Below are 27589 nucleotides of genomic sequence, written 5' to 3'. Positions count from 1 at the left end.
GGTCACGGAATCTGCGCGGTTACCTGGCACGGTTAAGAGAGAGACACAAGCCACACACGTTTTTAAGGGCTCGCTCTTTGGTGGGGGGTACGCTGTTTCACAGACCGGCAGAGGGCTTTCTATCCATGAGCAGAACAGCTCCAAAGTCCATGCCAGCCTAGCATGGCCAACAGGAGATGTGTGCTGGGGGTGGGGGAGCAGGACAGACCGCCCACAGGCTTCCTGAACCTTCCTGCCAGCGAGTGAACCGCATCTGCTGTGCTTGACCACAGGGGTCAGACACGGAGCCAATAAAGCAAGAAGAGAGACGACGTCTCTGGCTTTTGCCGTTGTGGCGAATGCCCGAGACAGACACCGTGCTGCGGATATGAACGGGGGCCTCCAAAGGGCCTACCTTCCACACAGTTGGTTGAAAAGAAGGCGATGTTCCTCGTCTCCAGGGGGTTTTCATTTGTGAAGTCCGGAGACCTGGTCTGGGGCTCTGATTCGCCAGTGAGCGAGGAGTTGTCCACCTGCCCGCGAGACGGGAGGGCTGTGTGAGCGCACACCGGGCCGCCCCACGCACCCCGCCCGAGCCGCGCGGGCCCCGCTGAACCCACCTTGCAGCCGTTGGCAGATATGATTCTGAGATCGGCAGGGATTCGGTCTCCTCCTTTCACTTCCACCAGATCCCCGACTACAACCTCCTCGGCATTGATGCTCATTTTCTCACCGTTTCGAATCACAAGGGCTTGCTTTAGAGGCAGAAAAGTTGACAGCGTTCAGTCAGAGAAAAGCGACTACCGACAAGGGCAGGGTGGTGGTCACACGAGAAAGCCAAATTAGAAAATGATCGCTGATGTGAATTATCCGAGTGCATAACGAAGATTGCTGATCTTTCTATTTATACAAGCTATAAAATCTCGCTCATCTGGAGGTGGCTCTCCTGTCCCCCTCGGGTGCTCTGTCAGGGTATGCTCAGAAGGAAGGCCATCACTTCCTGCCGGGGGTCTAAGAACAGGTGTGGTTTTGGGTCGGCGGGGGGCAGGGGGGGTTGGTTTCCCTTTCTCTGACGGAGTCACTAAGTACTCGGGAGCCTTAGCCTCACACTAGTTCACACCCGTGGGGCTGCCAATGGGGAAAGACCAAGCAGCAGGTACCTGAGGGACCATGTTTTTGAAGGATTCCATAATCTTTGAACTTTTAGCCTCTTGATAGTAGGAGAAACACCCAGTTATGATGACGACAGCGGAGAGGACCACGCCAAGATACAGCTGGAAGGGAACACACAGGTTAGAACCGGGGGCTCTCCGTAAGGAGCCGCGAACATTCACGTAGTTCTTGACTGAATACAAAACAAATCTGTAACAGAGAGGTCAAGGCTTTAGGAATTATCCAATACAGAACCTGTGTCTTCACATTCAGCTTCCCAGAGACCGTGTACAGGAGTGCCAGAAAAGGGGTCCCAGGGACTCGGTCGCTCCACCTCGACAGACTTTTGAAAATCTTTTAGGTGAATCAGTTTCTCCCCTTTTATGAAGACAAACATGTTTCTGAAACAATGTGTGACTTCTGAGGGATGGCCACCACACATCTCTGGACGTGCATTATGTGCCAACATTAAAGGCTGTGCTCTGCCATGTGAGTGGCAGCCGGACCCGGGCCGGGACCTGGGCAGAGCCGCCTCGTCACAGCAGCGACATGCAGGATGGACCTCCAGCCCAGAAGAGCATCTAGAGGGCCGGAGCTGGAGGGAGAAACCGCAAATGAAGAAGAATGGATGGGCCTTGACGGCCCCAGTTGCTAACCCTGCTTTTCCCTCGTGCTTAAAACATCAGCCAACCAGCGGTAACCGGTGGAAAACTGGCGGGTGGCAAAGACCAGGAGAATACTTTGTGCACACTTTGTCATCTAAGTTAGGAACTACAGAACTCACATTATCATTTTGAGGTTCCTCTTCTGTGGCGGCCTGGATGCCGTAAGCTAAGAAACAAAGAATCGCTCCAATCCACAGCAACATTGAGAACCCGCCAAACAGTTGCCGACAGAACTTGACCCATTCGGGAGTGGTGGGAGGTGGGGTGAGGGCGTTGGGGCCGTCTCGGGCCAGGATCTCAGCAGCTCGAGCGGTTGTTAAGCCCTGAGAAGCAAAGGGATGGATACACGTAAGACACCCTGCCCCAGCCCTTACAAGAGAATATACCCACCTGATAGCTGGAGAACTACGATAATGGGTTCAGGAGGAAACCAAATTCCCCAAGCTACAGAGCCTGTAAAACCCGGCCAGTTCTGATGAGGACTCCCCCCATCCCTCCTCCCGCCCCGGGCCAGGCACGGCTGCCCAAGGAAGGTTCCGGAGGACCCCCACAACATCCACACTGAAATTCGTTTTAAACTGGTCCATGAACAAATCTGAATCCAGTCTGATCTCTTCTAAATTTAGATAAGGGACTCATGCCAAACTGCATTTTTACCAAAAAGATAGAGTAATATTAATTCATAAATTCATTTATTTTTTTAAAGTGTATTTATTTTGAGGGGGAGAGAGCACATGCATAAGAGCAGGGGAGGGGCAGAGAGAGAGAGAGAGAGAGAGAGAGAGAGAGAGAGAGAATCCTAAGCAACAGCGTGGAGGCCAACACAGTGCTCAAACTCACAAACCTCGAGATCATGACCTGAGCTGAGATCAAGAGTCGGATGCTTAACTGACTGAGCCACCCAGGCACCCCAACTCCTTGATTCAGTTTTACAAATTAAGAGCTTCTGAGTTTTTTTTGCATTATTGAATCTGTCAGGGAGGGGAAGACAGAAAGCCTCTATAAACAAAAAAGGAAAAAAAAAATCTCTGTGGGAATCCAACCTGTTAGTGGTTAACAGCCAAGTTTTAAATAAAGAACTTTATTCTTTGGATGGCAACTGACACAGGGTCTGGCTGGAGAGGGTTCATGTAGGTGCACGGTCTAGCTAACCCCCAGGCAAGTTGCCAGTTTAGAAGTATTCACTGGAAAAACCCATTGTTACTCAAGGCCTTACGCTTCTTTAAATAGGCCTTAAAACACATGGGACAGCAGACAGGAGATAAAAGGCTACCATTACAAAATCTCGTATTATCAAAATGCCCAAGTCAGAAAAAAAGAAAAAAAAAAAAAAAAAAAGACACAAAGCTAATTTCTGCCCAAAGTGTCTGTTACTACGTAGTTTGTGTCCACATTATTTTAAATATCTGAATTCCCTAAGGAGTACGGGGACCAGGGAAAAGAAAACCAAGAAGTTAAGGGGAAACGAGGACTCAGTTAGGACCTTCCTCTGCCTCATGTTCCCATGTGACCCCACCCCACCCCACCCCACCCAGACAGCACCACTCAGCATCAGAGTGCTCTCCCGGTGCCAGGCGCTGAATCCAGAGCCTCGCCTGAATTCTCACAACAACCCTTTTAAGGTGTCATCGAAAGTGAGGTGATGAGGGGCGCCTGGGTGGCTCAGTCTTCAGCGTCCGACTTCGGCTCAGGTCACGATCTCACGGTCCGTGAGTTCGAGCCCCACGTCGGGCTCTGTGCGGACAGCTCAGGGCCTGGAGCCTGCTTCGGATTCTGTGTCTCCCTCTCTCTCTGCCCCTCCCCCGCCCGTGCTCTGTGTCTCTCTCTCACACTGCAATGAACTCACTAGTAGAAGGACAAAAGATGAAGTACTGGAGGGTCAACTGTTCAACTCCATTTCGTAAATGTAGAAAAATGGAGAAAAAGATTTGTGATCAAGGGCCGGGGAACGCGCGGCTGTGGAGTCATTCAGGATCAAATCCTGGTGCTTTCCCTGACTGGATCTCACCTGTTACCAAGTGGGGAAAATAACATCTACTTTCAAAGTTTCGTGGGGAAACAAGGTACTGAAGAAACACATAAAAACCCAAGCTCTGCATGTCGCACAGCAGATACTCGGATGGTGCCTGTCATCACTGTCTTCCCAGGGTCCCCAGGGTTACGCCCAGGACACAGAGGAGATGCCACAGGGACACGTGAGACTCTGTACAAGTTGGAAATTCAACATACTCGGCTCAGGTCTGTTCCATATTTACGGTGAAGTTCGTCAAGGCTAAGTTTATGGTCATCCTAAGGAAAAACAGAAACAGAAGACTTAAACACTGTACCAGAAAAAAAAGATTGGGGTGAAGCATTCATGGGCTCATTGCTGCTACTAAGCTCCGAAAACGGGCTTTTCTCCGGTGCAGAAGGCGATATACGTCTCTCACCGCGGCCTGATGGATCTGCCACCACACAGCTGTGCGCCGAGCGCCCGTCACCAGAGGACAGAGACAGCTGTGGCGTGAAGTCCCTAGGTGCCCGCCACATCACTTCAGAAAACCCCATCAGTCCTGGAGCTCGAGGAAAACCTTGCTTGCCTTCTCTGATGACCAGGGAGGTTCTAGCCAGCCTGTGTCTGTGGAAGCCTCCAGAGCCCGGAAGGTCGGAGGTTCCCTGGGTTTGGTATAATCCAGAAATAGAGAAAAGCAAAGGCCCATGATGTATCAACCACACTTCCTTCTGTGCACCTTTGGCTAGGCCAGGGTGCCTGGATAACTCTTCCAACCCTGTAACAGCCTGGAAAAATGGAAATTTTCCATACTGACCTCTATAGTTCGGTAAGGTCTGTATAATGACTGCTTTCCTTTTAAAATAAAGCCAAGTCTCTGACTCAAATGACTCGGGGGGGGGGGAGGGGGAAGATCATACAACAAAAATGATACAAGTAATTTTTAAGGAGAACGAAAAGCATCCTAATACTTACCATAGAAACTTCTTTCTTCAATTCATCCATATCCCTCTCTTTCTTGGCCTTCTTTTTGTCGCCATGCTCTGAAACAGCCGCAGGTTCATATTTATCACGTCCAACCTACCAAAGAATGTGGGGAAAGTGTGGTTGTGCATTATGAACGAACAGAAGATTCTGGGGCAAGGGATTTCGGCATTTTTTAGGGCAGCCATCATTCTGAATAGTCAACGGGATGATAATCATGGAAACGTACTGCTTACATGACATCCTAAACAAAAGCAACGGTCCTAAGCTCAAGATGTGCCATCCGCGCCCAAGGGCAGTAAGACCAGTGAAGTCACGGCAACCACGGGATGGTCCGGCCAGTCACTTCCATTTGGGGTGAATAGGGAGGGGCCTGCGCTATCAAAATCTCTATCCCACAGCCTTCCACCTTCCCCACTGCAAGAATGAAATCACCTTTCCATTATTAACTTAGGAGTATCATGCTCAGGCCTTTGCATTCTGAGCAGAAGAGTCTGAGTTAGAATCCGCACTCTACCACTCACTATGGAACCTGGGGTCGGTCACTGACTCTTGCTGGAGCTTCAAGTTTTTCTTCCACAGCATGGAGAGAATAGCGCCAACCTCCATTTCTGGAAGAACCAAATGCTAACTTAAACAAAACACCTAAATGCTAAGTTGCTTTTGTTATTATGCTCAAATTCTTAGATTTGCAAAGAAGTCATTAAATATCGAATTTAAGTTCTTTCAGGGCTTACATCAGAACACCGACCTTTCCATCTTCTAATCAAAAGCCATCCTAAGAATCCTTGAAATTATTAAAAAAAAAAAAAAAAAAAAAAAGAGTTCTTACCCCCAATCTACAGCCTGAAAATAAACCCCCTGAAAGAAAGTCACTGGAAATGTTTTGACATAAGCAGCGTGTAGGAAAAGCATGTGCGTTAGCACACAATTCACAGGATCCACCCACGCCTCCGGAAAACTGGAACAATTTTTAGAGAAAATGTTGATTCTATAGTTTAAATTTAGATTGTTCCACACACCCCTCCCCCCACTCCATTTAACATGCTTGAGCTTATCTGCACAAAGCCTGAACCTGGTGCTCCAGAGCTCAGTCTGTGGAGAAGGGGCGCCCCCCCACCCCCTGCTCAGACACCCCAACCCCACACATTGCCTCCCACCAACCACCACCCCTAAGAAGGGCAGGGGAAGGAGATATTAGCATTTTTCTTCAAACAGATGCGGGGTGGTGCTGTTAACTATTATTCTGTGGCTCTCCCTTACTCAGTTCTAACTCTACCAGCCACTGAAGAATTAAGTGGGAACTGGTGTCCGGATCAACATTCTACTGGGCTAAAAATCAAATTAAAAAAAAAAAAAATCAAAGGGGGGGAATAGGTGTATTTCAGTCGCAGCTAAGACGGTGGCGACTAAATACACGTTCGCTTGAATTTGAAAACACCCTCTTCTCAAGGCTCTAAAGCGAAGTCCTGCCCCAAATGGGCTGGTGTCGCCCACAAGCAAGGACGTTTATGTCATTCACGTGGTTCAACTCCGGTGGTCACTTCTGCAGTGTTCCTTGACTAACTTCTTCTTCCAACAGAGTGGAGTTCTTTTGTTTCTATCTTATCTGTGAAGAATGAAGCAGGTCTAAAGATAGTCAACATTCTTGAAATTCTCTCCACTGTGGAGCAACCACATTTGTAAGTGCCTCTTTGCACAGGGCCCCTGGTGCCAGGGTTAAAATGGAAAATAATCACACACACTGAAAGCAAATAAAACAAAAAGAAAGGACAGGGCCACCACCAGGCAAGAACCACAGTCTGCACTGGGATTTCTTTCACATATTTCATGGGAAAGCTCAACACTTAAAAATCATTTTGAAGGCATTGACTAGGGAATCTCTAAAAGGCTATGTGGCCGGTTTGTAGCATTGATTTTTAAAATATACTTCACAAATTCTCTTTTACGCAAGGGAATATCATTAAAATAAGTTTAATTTCAGAATATGAAAACCAGCCCCCACCTCCCACTCCTCCAACCCCACTGGGATGTCCATGGAATACTGGCATTTCTGCAGGATCTTGACTTTTTTTTTCCCATTTGAGGTGTTAAAAAATAAAATTGTGTAACTTTAAGAATAACAAATAAATATATAAAAATCCAAGTTAAAATCCCTCTGCCTTACCACCTATATGCTTTCGCCTCGGACTTTCAACATTTTCCGTTCCCAAAGAGGGAGAGAGACTGATTGGAGAGCGAGGCCCCAGACAGATTCCCAAGCTGTATCCCTATTTACAAAGTATGTTGCCTCCAGCCTCGCAATTATCAATGGTTAAGTGAGCTGGGAGTTTCATTTCCTACTAGCCACCCCCTCCCCTTCCTCACCAATTCATACTATACAGGGCGTAGTTTTAAATGAGGATATTTGTGAAAAGAGACATGGGAAGTATCATTATGTGAAATTTCTCTTCCTTCGCGATTTTAAGTATTGCCTATTGAAAAGTTTGTCCAGAAGACCAGATGGCTTCGACAGTGTGGTTCTTCCAATAAAACAATGATTTAATACTAGCTTATTGTGACAGGAACTAAACATTCCTGAAGTCCCCATGGGTCTCAATTATCACAGATTCAAAGCAGAAAAAAAATCTGTGTGCGTAGGTGCGTGTACATGTGTGTCTGGGGGCAAGGAGTGCAGGGTGGGATAAGGGGAACAATGCTAAAAATGGGGGAGATGGGGCATCTGGGTGGCTCCATCCATTAAGCGTCCAACTTTGGCTCAGGTCATGATCTCACAGTATGTGGGTTCGAGCCCCGTGTCTGGCTCTGTGCTGACAGCTCAGAGCCTGGAGCCTGCTTCGGATTCCGTGTCTCCCTCTATGTCCTTCCCCAGCTCATGCTCTCTCTCTCTCTCTCTCTCTCTCTCTCAAAAATAAATATTAAAAAAATTTTTTTAAAAAGGGAAGACTGACTAAAAAAACCCCCAAAGGAACTTTATAAAGGGATATAAATTTAAAAAAAGGGGGGGGAGACAGCATTTTCTTTACTTTTTAAAAACATTTGGGGAAAACATAGGTTACGGCAAGGGAGAGAGAATGAGAAACGTGGTTTCCCCGGTCAGTTGACTCTAGGAACCTGCCCACTCTTACTTCCTACTTCTTCAATTACAAAACTCCAATGACACTGCCCACCTCCTGCCCCCAGCACACTCCCCGTGATGGATGGAGCCCCTCAGGCACCCCCATGAGGCCTCTGAAGGAAGTCGGAGGGAAGCTCAAGTTACCAGGGCCACTGGTGAAACTGATGAAGTGAGTTAGGTTCTGGTCTGTATGGTTTTTTTTTTCCATTCTAATTTAGGAAGTGGGAGGTTACCATGAGGACAGGGGCTTGCCCAGGGTGACACAGCTTCACATGTGTCATTACTTCATCCTGTGCTTCCCAGGGGCTCCATCCGCTCAAAGATGCCCTAGGTGTTTTGCTACTGTTGGGTCTGGGCAGAGGGCAAAAGCACCCAGGAGGTGGGGAGAGAAAACTCTTCACAGGACAAACCAAGGTTAGCATGAGTAGTAATCAGGTTCACTCACTTAAAACCACGTACCCCCCCGACCCCCCGACCCCGGCCTGCGCCTTCCTCTCCTTCAGTAAAATCCGCGGGGTGGACAGGACAGGTAAAATCATCCTCAGGTTCACAAAGGCACACACGAAAAGGTGCAAGGACGTGTAGGAGAGAAGCTTCCATGGCAGAGTTAAGTCACTTGAGGCCTGTGCACACCACAGCTGCACCCGGGGCCTCCACGCTCCACACCGTCTCCCTGGCTCAGGCCAGGCTTCGGAGGCTCTCCCCAGCCAGGCGTTCCAGACGCGCTGGCCAGCCCACCTGTCCCCACCGCAGCAACAGATGGCCCTGTGGCCAGCAGGGAGCTCCGAGTTCTTAAGATTGCTGGACGTGCCCCCGAGAGGCCTCTGGGGAAGCTCCGGTGTCTGTGCCCTTCAGACGGGAATGCCAACGTCCTTCCAGGAGGCCCCCGGTCATCCTCACTCTGCTGCGTGCCAGCTGCGGGGACCCTGGACAGTCTGCCTCGGTGGCCTCATCCCCACAATGGGAATACCACTTGGCGTGACTCCTGACGGGTCTAGAGAAGGTGTTTCTGATCGTCTGACTCACCAAGGGGCTCCCGTCAAGTCTGAAAACAACCCACTCCCACACACAAAGGCCTTGGGCTTTGAAGAGGGGCCAGGAGGAGGGCTCCGTTGTCCTCTGCGTGGAAAAAAGGGGGCCGGGCAGGCGCCCTCCTGTCTTCCTGGGGCCGTGTACTATTACATCAGTATCAGACACAACCGTGTATGTAAAGGTACTTGGCGAGGCACTGCATTAAGGTTACTATTATAACTGGGCTCTAATTAACATATAAATTACTGACATTCCTCACTATAACTCCTCTTAATCTTAAAAAACAACTCATTTGGGGTATTATTTCAACTCATTAATTAAAACCTTTTTTTCTTTGGAGAGCAAGCGAGCACGCGAGTGGGGGAGAGGGACATAGGGAGAGAGAATCTTTTTTTTTTTTTTTTTGAGTTTATTTATTTTGAAAGAGAATGAGGGAGAGTGGGGGAGGGGCAGAGAGAAGGGGGGAGAGAGAGAATCCCAACAAGCTCTGCACTGTCAGCGTGGAGCCTGGTGTGGGGCTCAAACTCATGAACCTGTGACATCATGACCTGAGCCGAGATCAAGAGTCTGACGCTTAACTGCCTGAGCCACCCAGGCCCCTCTCATCCATTAAAACTGAAAGAAAATAGAAGAAATGATCAAGCCCAGTTCATTTCGCCTCCAGTTGCTCCTTAAGTAGTTTGGTTTACGTGCAAGGAATTTTCTACCCCGGCATCGAGGGCTCGGAGACGGCTGGGGTTGAGGGAGGACACGCGCCGCCTGAGTACTGCAGCTGTTCTGTGGCCCAGAGCAGCATTTCGGGCGGTGAAGGAATAGCTTTTTTTCTCCTGTAGAGGAGGGGACCCAAGGGACCACCATGGCTTCGTATTCCTTCTCACTCACCTGGACGTACAGCAGGCTGGAGAATGTCATGTAGTGAAGCCACAGCAATGGGTCCCTTTGGGAGGCCAGCTCACTACCTCCAAACTTGGGCCACGGCCCATCAGCCATTGGGGGGCAAAAAAAACATCTCCAGCTCTAGCCGGGTTCCCTCAGCCCAAAAGGAACTAGGCTCAACCTTCCTCCCCAACATGCTGGTAAGTAAATTCTTAACAAGCCTGCCAGCCCACCCTCCCGCAAGGGCTGAGAATCAGATTCCAAAATGTCTTAAGGATCAATATATTCTCTTTTATGTATTAAGAGATTTACTGTCTCTTTTTTAAAATATGCCCTGCTTTTCCAGTTACCAATTAGTAATGAAAACAAAACAAAACCCCAAACACCGGAACCTGTTTTTTCATGGGGGTTAACCCTACCTCTACCATTAGGCACCCGGGTTACAAAGCGTTAAAACTTTCTGCCTGTTCCCTCCATTGGCTGCCCTCCTCACCCCTCTTCTCATCTTATCAGACCCCTCTTTGGCTAGTGCTACTCAAAAGATGTGGTCAGGTGGAGAGAAGAAGGATTAGTAACTGACACCAGCACCACGAGGGGCTGAATAAATTCTGAGTCCTCACCACTCCTCGGTTGGTCCCCTGAAGCATAGGATACGGAGTAAAAGGGCTGGCAGGCGGCACAAGGCCCAAGAGACAGGGCACCTGAACTGAAACAATGAAACAAATATGGCCCCAGGGAAGCATCCTGTGGAAGAAGAAAGAAAAACACAAGAGGATATTCATCCCAAAGTGCAGGAGAGCCCTCGCCATGACGACGGACAGGAAAGATAAATCAGACACGAAGACCCACCGATCCCCACAACCTGACAGTCTTCTTCACCATCAGGCCCCCAAACAACACAAACCCCAAGGACAAAGCACAAGCCACCAAGAGCCAACTTTTCTCAGATCGCCAACAGAAACCACCTAACAGCTGTTACTAAATAGAGGGTGAACAAAACCAGACACAGAGATAATTAATGTTCAGATACCATTCATCGTAGAGTTGCAAAGGAACCAAGGAATGAGGTGTACTGGCCCAAATTCCCGTGGCTCAGGATGCAAAGGAAACCAGAGAGGAAAACTGCTCTAGTCTGACAGGATTTGCTACCCAAACATCAGTCAAATAAATGCGAAGAACTTCTTGTGGATTCCTGACAACACATTTCCAGCACAACTAATGAGGTGAGTCATATGCAAAGAACAGTCTCTCTGAGCTTCAAGCCAAAGAATCCACTTCCTCTCATACACTCAATTCATAGCAACGTGAGAAAGTTCAAACCTGACTTGGTTACGTCTCCTTTTCCAAAAATATAGAAACGAAGGAGAGTTTAAAAAAATAGCCAGTGGACTTTCACATTCTCTTCACTTCGCGTGATCAGTTAGTTACTGGGCATGTATTTGCAGAGCAACTCAGAACTGGACAGCTCTGGCAGGGCTGGGGAACATTCTGCCCAACGCAGCCACTCTGATTACTGTGAGCCCATCTGATCTGACACTCATGTTTCTTCTTCTGGCCTGCTGGCTGGCAGAGAGCCCCGGGCAGCAAGAAGGCACGGCGGTACAAACGTTCACCCTCCTCCCATCACAGATGGCTGAAAAGCACGCTGCCCCCCCCCCCACCCCCTTTTGCAACTTTTACAAAGACTCAAAAGATGTAAAGTCCCTTGCTTGAAAAGTGAAAGTAGTCAAAGACTCTAAGATGTTATTAAATAGGTCAACAATGTCAACAGATTTTTTCACTGTGCTTTCCTTTGGAGGGTCATTAATGGTATTTCCTATGATTTTCAATCCTTTATATGTTTTCCAGGTGAAAGAAAACTCCTTCTCCGGTTTTGAAGGGCTTAAGACTAACGGGTGAACAGGAAACCTACAGTTAATGAAGATCTGATCTTCCCTCAGTGCCCAGTACTTGGTAAGCCCCACGAAAGCGGTGATGTTTACTTGCACTGACCTCACGCTGGACAGAACAGAGATGACTTTGCTTGGTCCTCAGGGCGAGTAGGTCCACCTAAGGGCCAATCAAGAACCTGAAGCTTCAGGGACTTAAAAACATTTTTTTTTTTTTTTTACCTTTTTGTTTTTAAATCAACAAACTAATTTTACTTACTTTCACATACACGATCCTTCTAAATAGTTAGAGCCTTTTTCTCATTCTGAAGTTTGGTTGTATTTAAGAGAACAGAGCCAGCCTCCAACAGAAAGCCACTTAACTGTTAATTTGTTGCTACAATCATCCCGAACCAACAGCTCCGAGGGGTTCTGGGATGGAACATGTTTGAGTACCCAGTCCATTGTGCTTTGTAATTTTGAATTCACTTTTTATTTTCAAATGAGATTTGGCAATGACGTTTCCAGAGGTCTGTACGTTTTCAGTTTCAGCTCCCACCTGGATGAACAGGTACTAGATTTTGAAAAATCCTCCTTTGGGAAGGGGAATTAGGGAGGGAGGGATACAGGGGTTAGCCTATTCTCAGCGTTCTCCGATTTATGATGCAGACCTCCCCCTTTCCTACCCTCCCACCCAAAGGTGAGTCACTAGAGTGTTACAAACTTACTGGCAAAGAACACTACAAATTAGCAACCAGTTAAGTTACCAAAAGAGGATACACCCTCAGAACGGTACAGAAAGAACCCCAAGGGGGGAGCCTGTCATACTCACACACTGAACCGCTTAACAGGCAAAGGGGTGTGATGCAATCTCAGCCCTCTGGTCTGGCCCCAGTGCTGGTCACCAGTTCCTCCCGTAAGGGCTCTGCTTGCTCCTGGCCAGGCCTGGGCAACTTTCCACCCTGAGGACTCTGCCTCACAATGTTTTCGGTCTAAAGTGCTAGCTTTATAGCAGCCAGAGGCAGTTCAGTCACACTTTCAAGTTGAGCTCCCAGAGAGCAGTTGATAATGTGACCATACAACCAGGATTTCTGCTGACAGGCGTGTTCCCTGTGCAACCTTCACCTGAAGCTTTTTCCCCTTCTCCTCTTGAAATCACCGCCCATAAATAAGGTAGGATTCATTTTCTAGGTAACCAAGTTAATATTCAAACAATGGAGAACTGCACCGCAGGACCCAGGGACATCCCTTGCCCCCACCTTTTGTAAACCTGAGAAAAGACACAAGTTTTTGGTGTACCTTTGGTGAACCAAATAGTTGCAGGCGGTAGGCCTGGCTGCCGGTTTAAGCCAAGTCACTGGCAAAAACACCAACATGAAAAAAAGGACAAAATCCTATCTCATCCAGGAATGATTCAGCAGGAGCAGTTCTTTCATTTGCTTCCCAAAAGCTCAGGGGCTAGGCTTGTAAGGAGAAATAAAATCACCTGAAGTATCATCAAAACCTGGGCCCCCACGGCAGCAGGAACAGGAAGGGAAGAAATTAACAATGACCTTAAAAATTAGCTGCCAGCACAGGCTTCTTGGTTAACCAATTATCAGCAGGGTTTTTTTTGTCACCACTCCACCCACATTTTAATCCCCATGTGGAAAAATCCCAACATTTCAGCAGAAAATATCCTTCTGAGCATTTGGACTATCACAATAAGTCACTGGGGACTAAAGGGGGAAAGGCTATCCCAGGAGAATCACCACCAACACACACGTCTCCCCCCCACACCCCTTAATGTTCAATTAATTTATCAGAGTACCCAAAACACTAACTACGACCTGGGCACATAAGCGGCGTATCATCCCGTGGACCAGCTGTAATTCGATTTGGTGTCTACCCACCGCTGGTGTTTTCTTAGGATCCGTAAGACATCTTGGGTGAACCCCCACAACCCAGATGTGTGATCTTCACCACTGCGGTGCAGGTGTTCGGTTACGAAACATACAGATATGTGGATACACAAACATACAGATATGTGGATATAACTTAGTTACTCAGACGTCTCTCTGGTCCATTAATTCAATTATCACAAAGACCCCCGTTTCACATGAAGAATAATGCTGGAGCTCTGCACATTAAGGCAGCGTTAAGTAGGGGAGTGTTCAGGCTGGGAAAACCACAGGCTGCTCAGAAATCAGGCAAGTCTGGTGTGTCAGTAACCAACCATTTGACCTTGAGCAAGTCACTTCACCTTCCTAGGCCTCGGGTACACATCCATAATCACTACACCCCCCAAAATCAGTAATGTCCGGCTCAGGAAATTAACTTTTTTCCTTTTTTTGCGGGGGGAGAGATAAAGGGGTGAGCTTTACAGGGCTCGTTTATGGGAATGACCTAAGGTTTGACGGAATGCTTGCTACCAGCACAGGCCACTAACCCACTTTTCTGTCGTGGGGAACTCGGAGGCTGGCACTCAGCTCTTTGCCACACTCTGTGCTTTTAAAAGATACCAGTCGTCCACTCCACTTCTCCACACTCTTTCTACCACGTCCGAGCCCTTCTAATTACCACCTTCAAAATCCAAAATCAAGAATCCCCAAAGAATGCACCCTGCCTCTACCCCCACCTCACTCCACACTGCAGAGCCCTAAAAACCTCCAGAGACCCACCAGACACCCGCACTGTGCAAACCCGGCAGATAATGGAGAGGCTTCTCTCCTACCCGTGTTCTCACGACCTGGTCATTTTAACCCATGAACTGATAACTTTGGGCTGTTATCTGGTATAAACTTTTCTCACTTGACTTTAGCCCCGTTAGGGTCTGGGGCTCAGTCTTCTGCTGCGGCTCCGGGTTATCACGGCTACCGGTTACAGAAACACAGAAACGAGCTGTGGCTCTCTCTGGGGGTTCCCAGAGCTTCCAGCATTCTCCTCTCCTGCCCCGGAGACCCCTGGTTCCTTCGGGAATGCCTCGGCGCTCGTACCCCCGCGTCCTGCACCGCCCCCCCCCCCCGCCCCGCCTGCAGTCCTTTTTCGAGTTGATTGTACCCAGAGGCCCTGGTGCGCCAGCCTGTCCCCCCACCAGACTCACCCCCCAAGAAAACTCTACTCGTCCCTCCCCACCAAGGAAATGACTACTCCAGCCGCCCCAGGGCGCATCTAGTGTTTATGGAAGGCGTCCCATTAAAGCTCGCAAAAGTATACCTTAAAGGCCATCTTAGGGCGGCGAAGACACACCCTTTCTGGCACTAGCCAGCTCGACCGGCTCCGCAGTGAGGGGAAGCCAGTTTTTTTTTTTGGGGGGGGGGGGAGGGGGGAAGGGGGAGGGCGGCCGCCAGTGCGGGAAACGGGCTAAGCCCCAGCGCCGTCGGGACCGGGCGCCTCGCCCCCCAGCGCAGCCCCCGAGTCGGAAGCCCCCGCCGGCGCCGCGGTGGGAAGGCAGCCCGGGAGGGGCCCGGGCAGCGCGCCCCAAGGGAAGGGGAGGAGCACGCCTTTCCTCTGGGCACGGAGGGCGGAAGGAAAAGGGAAGGCAAGAGATGGGAGGTGAGGGCGGGCGGAGGGAGGGAGGGGAGCCGGCTTCGGGGATGCCGCGGCGGCCAGCGCCTTCCCGGGGCCGCCCCGCGGCGTCCGCTCTCCTCCTCCCGGCCCCGAGGCTCCCGAGCGCCGCCTCCAGGAGCCCCGGGCCCGCGGCGCGCTGGGACTCGGGGGTCGGCGGCCCGCCCCGCGCTGCCGCCCGCCGTCCCCTGGCGCCCCCTCCCCCCACCCGCCGGGCCCCCAGGGCTGCGCTCCCTCCATTTCCAAAGTGCGTCGTCTTTTAAGCCTGGCCGCCCTGCCTGCCCGTCCACGCCGCGCCGCGCCGCTTCCTCCTCCGCCGCTTCCCGCTGGCTGCGGTCGCCCTCCTGACTTCCTCCTCCTCCTTCCTCCCTCCCGGCGCCCCGCGCCCCTCCCCGGGCTCGCCGCACACTCACCCCTTTCCCCATGGTGGCGGAGGTCTGTGCGCGGCGCCGGGTCCTGTCGCTCGAGAATCAGAGAGGAAAGAAGAGAGCAGCTCCCGGCCGAGCTAGCGCGGCCGGGGGAGCGGAGAGGAGGGAGCTAGGGCTGCCGCGGGGCGGGAGGGAGGGAGACCGGCCGGCGGCTCGGGCCGATACCGCCGCTGGGGCTGCTACCGCTGCTGCTGCCACGTGTCCGCCTCCTCCCGCCGCTGCTCCGCGCCCCAGACCCAGCCGCAGCTCGAGCCCGCGCCTCCTCCTCACTTCCTAAAATATGCAACCTGCGTGCTTGCCCCGCCCACGCCGCGGCACGTCACCGTTACCGGAGCAACCTGACACCGGCCGCGGGCCTGGCTCCGCCCCCGCCCCAAACCCCGCCCCCGGGCCGGGGCCGCGCCGGCTGCGGCCAGTCGGGGCTCCCGGCAGGAGGGCGCCGGGGCCTGGGGCGCGCGTGCCCACGTCCCGGGAGGCCGCGGCCGCGCCACTGCGGGGCGCGCCGGCTTCCCGGGCCGCTGGGACTCGGCGGCTTTGCAGCTCTCGTGCCCCTCCTCCCGCCGCCCAGCGTGACCGGCCTGCTTTGTAGGACAAGCGAGGTCCGCAGTGGGTGCGGGCACGCTTTCGGAACTGGGCTCCCTGAATCTCTGCGGACTGGGGATAGAAACCTCGCGCGGAGGGGCCTTTCCAGCGTATCAGGGCGCTCCTCCGGGACCGAGGGCGCTCCGGGGTAGGGGTGGGGGGTCGGGTGTGATGGTAGCCCGCGCCCGCCTGAGGGACTCCGCCTCCCTGGGCAGTCCGAGCCCAGCGCCCACCTGCGGATCGCCTCCCCAGTCTCTCGGTGCCCCCCCCAAATGCCTCCTGTGGTCCGGGATCCGCGTGATCTACTTCCCCCTCGGCCCCAGGAGGAATGGGTCTGAGCTGGTCTTGCAGAAGGCCTGAGCGCTCTTCCCCTGCTTTTCTTCATGACCCCAGTGACCACCCAAAGGGCGTCCAGTGAATTTATTTAAGCTGCTGTGTGAAAGAAACCTGCTTGCCTGGTTTGGGGATTCGGTTTTTAGGGAAGGAACACAAGCCTAAAGCAATGCCTGTCTTTAGCAAAAGGCGCTGACTCGGTGGGGAGATGTTTGAGGGCCCCCCCACCTGGTACCACAGCGCCTTTGCCAGGGCAACCTTGGCTGTTCTGAGGGACTCTGGGCCTGGCGTTTGATGATAAGCCCTGGGACACCCCCCCACCCCCACCCCAAGCCCTGGCCTGGCTGCGCTGTGGGACTTCCCTCCCGTTACAGCTTCTGCCTCTTAGCAGAGGCTGCTGTGGTTGAAGTTCTCCAACCTTTAGAAAGCAGAGTATTATTACTAACAAGGGTTTCAGGAAGTCAGAGAGACTATAGGAAAGCACAAGATTCGCAGGAGCAAGTCAGTATGCGTCTGGGAATGCCTACAAGAAACAAGGAAAATATTAACTTCCTAACCAAGTTAAAGTTGGCCCTGTGGACTCTAAGTATTAATTTAACATGAACAAATAAAGATAAGAAGCTTGAAAGAAATAGGGAAGGAAGGAAGGAAGGAAGGAAGGAAGGAAGGAGAAAAGGAAAAATGAAAACTGTATTATCAGAACTTTAGGGTAATTTCTATTACTTCTTAAAAGATACTGTTTCTTACAGGAGTCTCTTCCTCTCGCGGAAGAAGGCTTTGTTAAGGGCTGGTGCCTCCTCCAGGGATCTCCAGGCTTGGTTACATCCCCCCATGAAAAGCAGAGGAATTCAGAGGTGACGGCTAGGGAAAGAGCCCTCAAGTCCAGAACAGGGTTCTGGCCATTCAAAACCAGTTACAGACCATTATCAGGGCTCTGTCTCCAGGACTCTAGAAAATGGTTCATGGAGAAGCCCTTATAGCCCCCATTACTGTTAACCCCTAGAAGGCCTCTGCTTGCTAAAGATCTCTTAGCTTGTTTAAGATTAATCATCCCATGGGGCACCTGGGTGGCTCAGTCGGTTAAGCGTCCGACTTCAGCTCAGGTCACGATCTCGCGGTCCGTGGGTTCGAGCCCCACGTCAGGCTCTGGGCTGATGGCTCAGAACCTGGAGCCTGCTTCCGATTCTGTGTCTCCCTCTCTCTCTGCCCCTCCCCCGTTCATGCTCTGTCTCTCTCTGTCTCAAAAATAAATAAACGTTAAAAAAAATTTTTTTAAAATAAAAAAATAAAAAGATTAATCATCCCCTGGGCCCTAGTCTGAATGGGAAAAGTGCAGCAAGAACAACAACAAAATGTAGAAAGGAAAAGGCTGAATGATGTAGATGTTTCCTGCCAGCTGATGTCCTTTTTCTCCCTTCTTAAGTAAAACTACCTCTTTTTTTTTTTTCTTCATTCAAAAATATAACTGTGATAGATCAAGGCATTTCCCTTTGTCTCTAGAGCTGTTTATTTGGCTTCTGAAAGATTGCTGAAGGTCCTTCCTGGAAGACCTCAAAGTTCTAGCTATATTCCAGTGTGGGGAAAAGGCATAAAAATGTAAGAAGTGTCAACTAAGATCTGTACATTGCCTTGACTTCACAAAACTGCTTTTTAGTGTTTATTTATTTTTGAGAGAGAGAAACAGAGTGCAAGCAGGGGAGGGGCAGAGAGAGAGAGGGAGACACAGAACCCAAAGCAGGCTCCAGGCTCTGAGCTGTCAGCACAGAGCCTGACGCGGGGCTGGAATCACCACCTTCTGAGATCTTGACCTGAGCTGGTCAGAGGCTTGACCGACTGAGCCACCCAGGCACCCTGCCATCCTCCTACTTCTGAAGTTTGGTATCTGAGCATAGCACCAAGGAAGTTAGGGTTGGGGGGAGACCAATTGCTTCCAACATTGCTGTCCTCACACTTCTACACACCTCTCCTCTTATAACCAAGAAGACCTCGACTAGAGCCTTTCCCCACCAAGCCCCACTTTTCATCAGTCTGCTGTGCAACCTCTAAGGCAGAGAACCTTTCTTTTGTAGAAACACCCTAAATAGATCAACACACACACACCCACCCTCGTTCTGATCCACCTGACCACCTCCAGAGGCAAATCCCAATCCATTTTCAAGGTTTTTGATAATGTCACTTGCCATTGCAGTCTTATTGAAAGAAACATAATTCAACAAAAAATTTCAGAATATCAGAAAGGGCTTCACTCTGGGTCCTCTAAGGTTGATGCTTTCTCTAAACAGTACCCCCAAGTGATATGGTCTAGGCACTTCTGGGCAGTCTTTAGGGGTGTTTTTAGGAGCAAAGGTTATTGCCAGGAGTGAATGGCTAATTTTAGGAGGTGAAGGTGAAAAGTATGGTCAAGAAGCAAGAGTTGCAAATGTCTTCTGGGAAAGAGTAGTAGAAGGAATACCCACCTGGTTGTCATGTGGAGCTCTGGACAGGTCTGTGGAATCGAGACAGAGGGACAGCATGGCAGCACTGAGGTGCAGGCATCTCAGATGTGAGAGAGGCACTTTATTATTTTTAAAAATTTTAAAAATATTTATTTTTGACAGAGAGAGAGAAAGAGACAGAGCATGAGGCAGGGAAGGGCAGAGAGAGAGAGAAGGAGACACAGAACCCAAAGCAGGCTCCAGGCTCTGAGCTGTCGGCACAGAGCCTGATGCGGGGCTCGGACCCACAGACCACGAGATCATGACCTGAGCCTAAGTCGGACGCTGAACCGACTGAGCCACCCAGGCGCCCCTTGAGAGAGGCACTTTAAAATATAGATGACCAAAGGAGAAAAAAGTCCTTTTCTTGGGAAAGCCTTCTTTCTTCCTCTCGGGAGAGGCTTCTGAATAGAACCTTCGAGATGGAACACTGCCTTCATTTTTTTTTAATGAAGACCCCGAGGCCCAGGGAGTAATTGACACTGGCTGGTCTCAGGAGAGTGGCTGAGTTTTGTGTACCTTTTCCAACTCCTAGAGCAGTGCCCGGGAGAAGCAATACTTCCAGAAGAGATAGCTGGGCAAGTTCTGCCTCTCTATTCTACCTGCTTCTCATCCTATCAGCTCTTTTTAAGCTCCTAGCTTGGGTCACAATGAAACTGATTGGCCCTGGAGACTCAGCATTCATAGACCCAAGGCTGCCAAGAGTGGATGGCCTCGAGGAGGATCTGACACAACCAGGGAGGCTTGGCCCAGCCATTGTGAAGCGAGTCAGCAGATGTATGAAAAATATGATGCAAGTGAGTACCTTGAGCCAAGAGTGCTAGCACTTTGAACAAGCACTTGCTGAAAAGTCCTTTTGGCCCAGCTCGCGTGCGAGTCGGTGTGGAAACAATTGTAAGCACGCATCTTTATCTTTCATTATATCCTAGGTCCCCCAGAAAGCCATTTAGTTACCACTGTCAATGCATTAAAGCCAGCTCTTCTCACCGTCCAAAGTTCCTCTGAGACCGTGTCTATCCCACCATTGCAGATCTCTTTTCTCCTGCCCAGCAGCAGACAGATTATCTCCCAGCACGGCGCTGGGCACACCACTGATATCCGAAATCTGTCAGTTAAATAAATCTGCCCACTGCACCCCCCCCCCCAACTTTTCCTCACAGCCTCCATTTTCTACTCATCTCTTAATTCCCTCTTAGGGCTCCTTAGGACTCTCCTGAACATATTTTCTTCCTTTAATGAGTTTTGAAGCCCTCAAGTTCTGCTTCTGGAAATTCAGAAAACAGCATTTCCTTGGTGCCTGTCCCGGGAAAGATTATCACCAAAGAGAGTCAAGTGCTCGGTTTCCCCTCAGCATCCCTTTCGTGCAACCGCCACTTAAATCAGTTGTTCTTATTAAGCAGTCCTAGTAGGGAAGACGGTAAGTTGTTTTTCCACTGCTTCTACACAGAATCCTGACATTCAGAGCCGGGGTTTGCTCTCCTCCTCCCGCATCCACTCCCTGGACGTGTCTATGCCCCTCACTCCAACTGCAGATCTAGCGAATGTTACAGTGTCCTGACATGTGAAACCTCATCATCTGTCTTCTAGAAATCAACGACCACTGGGGCACTGCAAACCAAAATGGCAACAAATAAAGGATCTAGACCGGAAAATTGTCTATTGCCAGAGTCCCATCTGCGCTCAGCCAGCGGAGACGTGGCTTTGGGCAGGCTTACAACCCGGTGTGGGCAAGCCCGCCACAGAGGAGGCAGGAGGAGATAACTGCTGTGTAGCCCTTCTAGTTCTCAGGGGAATAGAGTCATGAGCACTAAGGAAATGAATGCTGCCACTGGGGTGGATAGATTTGCTATTCCTGGCCGCTAAATCTTCCATGGAAAAACAATTGAGAAAGTCCCGTGGAAGACGGTCCTACTGAGAACCATCTACACTCTTCCATAGATGCTTTTTTAATAGATTTAAAAAAAATTTTTTTTTAACGTTTATTTATTTTTGAGACAGAGAGAGACAGAGCATGAACAGGGGAGGGGCAGAGAGAGAGGGAGACATAGAATCGGAAGGAGGCTCCAGGCTCTGAGCCATCAGCCCAGAGCCCGATGCGGGGCTCGAACTCACGGACCGCGAGATCGTGACCTGAGCTGAAGTCGGACGCTTAACCGACTGAGCCACCCAGGCGCCCCTCTTCCATAGATGCTTTTTGCATGAAAACTGGGTTTCAGGGACTGTGCAGATTTTCCTTACAGTGGAGTGAAAACGAGAGAATACAAAACCATCGAAAAGCCGTTTGGTTCATTTACACAAACTCCCAGAGTTTTTGTAACTCTAGCAGTAGAAAGTAACGCAAAAGTAGGTCAGGGACAAAAATAGTAACCAGCTCAATTCATTTTTAACAGCTTAGCTTTTACTCTAGAGGCTGCCATTTTGGTTGATGGGTGACCTCCACATATGGACTACCACAGATAAGCCCCTAAGAAAGGTTTCCTCTCTTTCTTCCCATCTCACGAAGAATCCTTTCCAGCCCCTTCCTCTGGCATGCTACGTTGTTTCCGCGTTTAACAAAAGAGAAAGCTAGTTGATGCAAAGAAACAAAACCCAGAATAGCCCTTTATTGGGCATCTACTCTGAGCCTAGCACTGTGCTTAGTGCTGGTGGCTAAAGATGACCAAGCCATGTTCTCTAGCCTCAAATAGTTCCCCATCTGGCATAAAAGAAAGACAGGCAGAGGTATTAGTAACAGGGCGAGGGGTGCCGGATATCTGTGCATGGAAGCATGTATTGATCATGAGGGCGTGAAGGAAGGAGGGTCCCGTCTGTCAGCAGAGCTGGAAAGGCTTCCCTGGCTGGCTCTTGAGAGACGGGTAGGAGTTCCTGAAGTAGAGCTGTATGTGTTGGGGAGGAGGGGGGTGGAGGTAGGAGGGTGGTTGTACGCAAAAAGCGTGGCATAGTCAAACCCCACAGGACATAGACTTAGCGTGTTGGGAGCCGGTAATTTAAAATGGCTGGAGCATCACTAGTGAGGGGGAGAGAAGCGGGAGATCAGCCTGGGGAGGTGAGCAGGGTCCACGTCGTGGAGGGCCAGGATGCCAGTCTAAGGGCTTGGACTTCATCCTGTGGGCCATGGGGAGACACGGCAGGGTTTGAAGCAGGGAGGTGGTAGCATGATCAGATTTGTGCTTTGGAGAGATTTCTCTGGCAGTCCCAGAATGCCGGGCTAAGCCTTCACAATCGGGCCATTTATCAAAGCTCTTCTGATCTTATTGAATTCAGATTCCCAAGACATCTGTGTCTCCCCACGTATCTTTGAGATAACACACTAATTTTGTTTTGCTTTTTGTGCACACACATGCATCCTTAATTCCCACTACCCACTGCTTCCCCCAAACAGACGCTTTAAATTTCTGGATATGACAAAACACACACACGCACACACACACACACACACACACACACACAACTGGGATTTGGACATAATTTTAACAGTCTGTTAGCCTACAACAGCCTATCCCTAGAAGGTAGCTCAAGTAGCCGAGGAGTTGCGGGCCTTTTATTCAGTTTGTCTAATGGTTTTCTGCTAAACCATTAGCAGAATGGCCAATGCTTGGCCTATTCCAGATAGGCCAAGGACTTGGTCGGTTTCCACGGCTCACATAGACCAGCTCTTGAGGCAATTCCCCAGACTAAAGGAAAGTTAAGCCACCTGGCTCCCAATTCCCCATGTAAAGACTGGGACAAGAGAGGGTAAGGAAAACAGCGTAAAAGGCCAAGTTAATGCAAACTTTAGCTCCAGTTGTCCAGCTAGTTCAAGCAGAAGATGTTCGTGTATAAACAAATCTCAACTCTTGGTTTTGTTTTTTATTTGCGGACATCCCCATCCATTTGACATTTAGCGTCTGGTGGGAGGCATGGCAGTGGAGGGTGGTAGGAGAGATGGTGGGGGGAGCGGAGGGGGAGGCGGGGAAGGGGCAGGTGGGGGGACTCGGCAATGACGGTAGAGGCAGCAGACTCAAGACGGCTGATCAAAAGACAGGACCCCAGTCAAATACCTCTCCTGAGCAACAGCATTTTCCTTATTCCCACGAAACTCTTGAACCTTTTTATCAGTAACTCCATCACCAGGCCGCCACAACCATCAACTGACATAATACACCTGAATGATTGGAACATCGCCCGGCCACACGGTAACTGTCCAAAACGCGTGAGGAATTGTCCTGATTTCAAGCTCCTACTCAGTCTGAGAGAAAGAAGACCGAAAGAAGGAGGAAGGCGTCCACGAAAATTCTTCTAGAGGAGAAGGGCGTGAGCACAGAATCTACTTGACGCTGGCTTTTCTCTTCCCCCACCAACCTCCTTTACCCAACCGTGGGCCCGTCTGCCGATATTCTGCCAGCCTGCGGCAGTAACCAGAGTGCAGAGGGCAGGAGCGGGGTGGGTGGGGGCCGCTGGGCTCTCCACCTGTCTGAACTGGTTCTCCCCAAGCCACAGGTGAGGACCGGGGAAGTGAACCCACTGCTAACGCACGGCACCAGCAGCCCACTGGGACATGTTCACCGTGAGAATAAGACGCTTGAATAGCAACGTTCTGAACCGGGAGGACTGACACGGCAGAGCCTCCTTAGGAAAAAGAAGGCATGGTCTCCAAATGCAATGTCCTCTTCTTATTTTTCCCTTCTCCTTAAATAACAAAACAAAACACAGCACAAAAAGAGAGAGATACCATCTGCGAATGCGATCGCTAATGAGCAAGGGAGAATTCTTACAGCTTCCCAAGGAGGGGCCCAGGGGTAGGGCCGTCACTGCTGTTCATGGAACAAGCAGCCAGTCATCCAGGCACCGCGCTGCAGGCCGGAGCTGCAGGGAGCTGGGGGAGGCCAGGGACCCATTTCCCTATCTTGCCTCTAATCTCATAAACCAGAAGTGCTCAGACTCTATGTATTTTCTGCCCCCTCTCATTTTTCATAATGGAAAAAAAAAATAAGGCCAATGTTAAAGCTTTGAATTAGGAAACAGTTGCCATCTGGGTAATTGAATTCGGCTTGAAGCAGGCCACCTGGTTCACATCAGCAACTCCTGGCAGGTGCGGAAGCGTCAGCTGAGGTCCTGCGCTGACTTCTAAATACAGGCGCGCACAGCCCGTGCACGGTGCAGAAACCTTACTTTCTAAACAGTGCAAGTCATTTTGTATCCGGTTACCTCAATCCGGTGGTGGATTTCTTAAGCTTCAGGCATTTAGAATTACGGCAGTAATGTTGGTCTTGTCCATCCCTGGCCGCGTGCTGCCTTAAAAAAAAACAACAAGAAAACCCAAAACTGAAAAGCCAGTTCCTTTTGGTTTCCTGTTTGGACATGCATGTCATAGAAATATGTGTGACTGAAATCACCTTCTTCTCCCAGAGGATCCAGGAGGCTGCTTCCAGCTCCTCAGACAGCAGGAGAGAGGGGTGGGCATCCTAGGAGGAATGCTGAGGGTCTAAGAGCCGGATGTCACAGCATACGCTTCTCTGCAGCTTTCTCGATTGCCAGCCACTCCTATTCCCCAAAGCCGGGGGGAGGGGGGGTAGAGGGGGCAGGCACGGTCAAGTTGCAGTCCTGTTTCCCAACCACACACACCTGCATACTAAGAGAAAAGGATCCAGGAGCGTTGAGTGCACCTGCCAGCCAGGGCCCTGTGGGCCAAGTGCATCTTCCATATACATGGGTAGACAGAGCTGGCGTCATACGGCTGGGCTGGCAAAGACAACATATGGGAAGGAAAAGAACTGCTGGGCACTTGGGTGGTCTTGAGGCTTGTCCTTTCCTTTGAGCCCCTTCCCCGCCCATCGGAAATGTCTACAACAGAACCGAGAGCAAGGGAGCAGCATGTGGTTCTTGAGCTGGCAGAGGGCTATGCAGGGGATAGGGCGATTGCTTACCAGCAGTTTGGGTTTTACAAAGGACGCTGAGCTTCTGGAATGAAAATTCTACACCAGAAATAACTGGGGCTGACCTCCTGTTTTACAGAGTGGAAATGAGGCTGGGAGGGGGCACATGTTTTCCCAGCATCACAGAGCTCCTGCTTAATGTGAAAGCAGGACCTCAGCCCCTTCACTTGTCATTGCACTGTGCTGTGTCCTTAGCTGAAGGACCGCCAGAAGAGTCAGCTCTAAGAACAGGAATGTTCTTAGAACAGAAAAAATGAGGTCTATCCAAAACGTGTAATTTGAAGGATTAGCTCTTTAAATTGTTTTTAATGTTTATTTATTTTTGAGGGGGGGTGGGGAGGGGCAGAGAGAGAGAGAGAGAGAGAGAGAGAGATGGAGACACAGAATTCAAAGCAGGCTCCACGCTCTGAGCTGTCAGCACAGAGCCTGAAGCAGGGCTTGAACTCACGGACCACGAGATCATGACCTGAGCCAAAGTCGGACGCTCAACCAACTGAGCCACCCGGGTGCCCCATGATCAGTTCTTTTAAAATAGAGTTTTCCACAATGCCCTGGGTACTCATATAGGTTCCTCTTAAAAATCCCACTCAACCTCCTTTTATCCCTTTCTCAAGGGAGCTGCATCTGAACGCACACATACACACAAACACACACAGAGATATACACACATTCGCACTACTACTCAGAATTGCAGAGAATTCAAGGAAGCCTCTTCCTCTTTGCGAGCTGGCGTCAAGGTAACATTAAATTAAAATCTCTTGCAGGGCTCCTAGCTCAGGAAGAGCCCTATTTCTTTCGTGGGAAGCCTCTTCTTTCTCCAGTGACTGTCCCCGGGGCCCTGTGTCACACCTGTCTGGGGTCTCCTCAAGCTACTGAGTGATGTCGCGCAGCAACACTTCATGGGCACCTGGGCTCCAGCATCCTTGGACTTTTCTCCTCCCTCTGCCAGCTGCTGGAGGAGGACGAATCTGAAGAGAACGTGGAGGGCAGTAGTGAGGGGGCAGGGTCTGGGTCTGGAGCTGGGGTAAGGTTTTGGCAGACATTGGAGATAGGGGAGGGGGTCGGAAGTGCCAAGGCAGCCCCAAGTAGCCTGTTCCAACTCCCAACAGGCTCCCTTATGTGCCCTTGGCCTCAGATCAGGTCACTTGCTTAAATTTGAAAAGCAGCCCTAAGATGATTTTATCCACTGTATCCTGTCCTGAAGCAAAGTTCACCAATTTCCTCTCCAAAACTAGTTTCTGATACGGCTCTTTTGATATCGATCTGGAATCATAAATAGTTTACAGCCCCTGAGGCATTATTGTCTTTTTCCCCGTCCCCTTTCTTGCCAGATGGACAATGCCTTGAATCTCCTTGTTCCTTCACCCACTCATGTTTCTTTCTCTGCCACAACATCCGTCCAGCCACGTCTCTGCCTTTACACAGAAGATCCTCTTCCCCTGGCTTCTCTGAAAATTAGTCAGAAGAGATTCTGTCTTTCTGTGCCCGGATCTGTGCTTCGTATGTGGAAGATCAGATCCCCGTGCTGTGGAAGAGAGGGCTGGTGGTGGGGAAGGACTGATTCTGGACCCAGTTGAGGAGAGGCTGGAGGGCCCCCCCGGGAGCCCAGTGCCCTGGGGCGAGGGCTGCTGGCTTAGCAGCAAAAGTCTTCCCTTTCAACACAGGTAACCGAGATTTCTTTGGTATCCACATTTTCCTTTTTAAAGGCTGCTCTTGCTACCATAAGTAGCATATCCTTCTGTTAACAAAGGGCTGGGTTCTTGTAGAACTGCATCGTGATTTTCCCTGGGTGTTGCCCACAGCCTCTAAAACCATCAAGAAAAGAGATCTGGTAAACAGTGACAATTTTCTCTCTGAGGTTGGGGGTGCGTGCCTGATAGCTACTACCGCCACCCACCCTCTATCACGGAAGTTCTGTCCTGCATAGGCAGCGGTTCAGCCCGTGCCCTCCAGGAACGTCCCCCTCTGCACAGTGGTTGGTCACTCCTGGGAGTCAGCTGCGGCCCTCCTGTTTCCCCATCACCCATGGGTTGCAGCTTCCCATGGTAGCCACGCCTCCTCCAGAGAGGTCTGAACCTCAGCCTTGGTGGTGGGGAAAGGGACCCTTTCACATGTCCTCACTATCCAGAGGGAGTAGCTATTTTTGGTGGTTGCTCCTTCCGTACCCCTTAGGGTCACCCTCTACCCTTGTAAGAATAGATACCCACCTTTGTTCTAGTTGTACTACTCATAAATTTTTTTTTAATATTTAAAAAATATTTTTGATACTTAAAAAAAATTAACGTTTATTTTTGAGAGAGAGAGGCAGAGCATGAGCGGGGGAGGGGCAGAGAGCGAGGGAGACACAGAATCGGAAGCAGGCTCCAGGCTCTGAGCTGTCAGTACAGAGCTGGACGCGGGACTCGAACTCACGAACCATGAGATCGTGACCTGAGCCGAAGTCGGACACTCAACTGACCGAACCACCCAAGCGCCCTGGACGTAAATTTTTATATTAAAATTTCCCCATTCAAATGACTGATCTGGTTTCCATCTCGTCACTGGACCCTGGCTGATATAAGACCTAAACAAATTCAGGAATAAATAATGTTCATGGTTTGGAAGGCTTAATACTGCAAAGAAGTCATTCTCCCTAAACTGAGCTACA

At 50.3% G+C, this 27589-nt stretch overlaps 1 protein-coding gene across 2 annotated transcripts in view; it reads right to left on the bottom strand.

Annotated features, from left to right (window-relative positions):
- The window catches only part of ATP1A1 (ATPase Na+/K+ transporting subunit alpha 1), a 29656-nt gene extending 13768 nt beyond the window's left edge, over positions 1-15888 (bottom strand). The window contains exons 1-7 of one of the 2 annotated variants that reach the window (XM_042953571.1): positions 15624-15888; positions 4762-4866; positions 4026-4085; positions 1916-2119; positions 1140-1253; positions 600-734; positions 395-512 (exon numbers count right to left, since the gene is read on the bottom strand). In XM_042953571.1, coding sequence (XP_042809505.1) covers positions 395-512; positions 600-734; positions 1140-1253; positions 1916-2119; positions 4026-4085; positions 4762-4866; positions 15624-15635 — 748 coding nt within the window. In that variant the 5' untranslated portion in view covers positions 15636-15888. Of the gene's footprint in view, positions 1-394; positions 513-599; positions 735-1139; positions 1254-1915; positions 2120-4025; positions 4086-4761; positions 4867-14859; positions 14878-15623 lie in introns of those variants that run through there. The other variant, XM_042953572.1, reaches the window with a different exon arrangement.
- Positions 15889-27589: the final 11701 nt, after the last annotated feature.

This window comes from Panthera leo, chromosome C1, assembly GCF_018350215.1.
Source record: "Panthera leo isolate Ple1 chromosome C1, P.leo_Ple1_pat1.1, whole genome shotgun sequence".
NCBI classification, from domain to species: domain Eukaryota; kingdom Metazoa; phylum Chordata; class Mammalia; order Carnivora; family Felidae; genus Panthera; species Panthera leo.
Note: the sequence above shows the minus strand (reverse complement) of the source record. Positions and strands in the feature narration are given on the sequence as shown.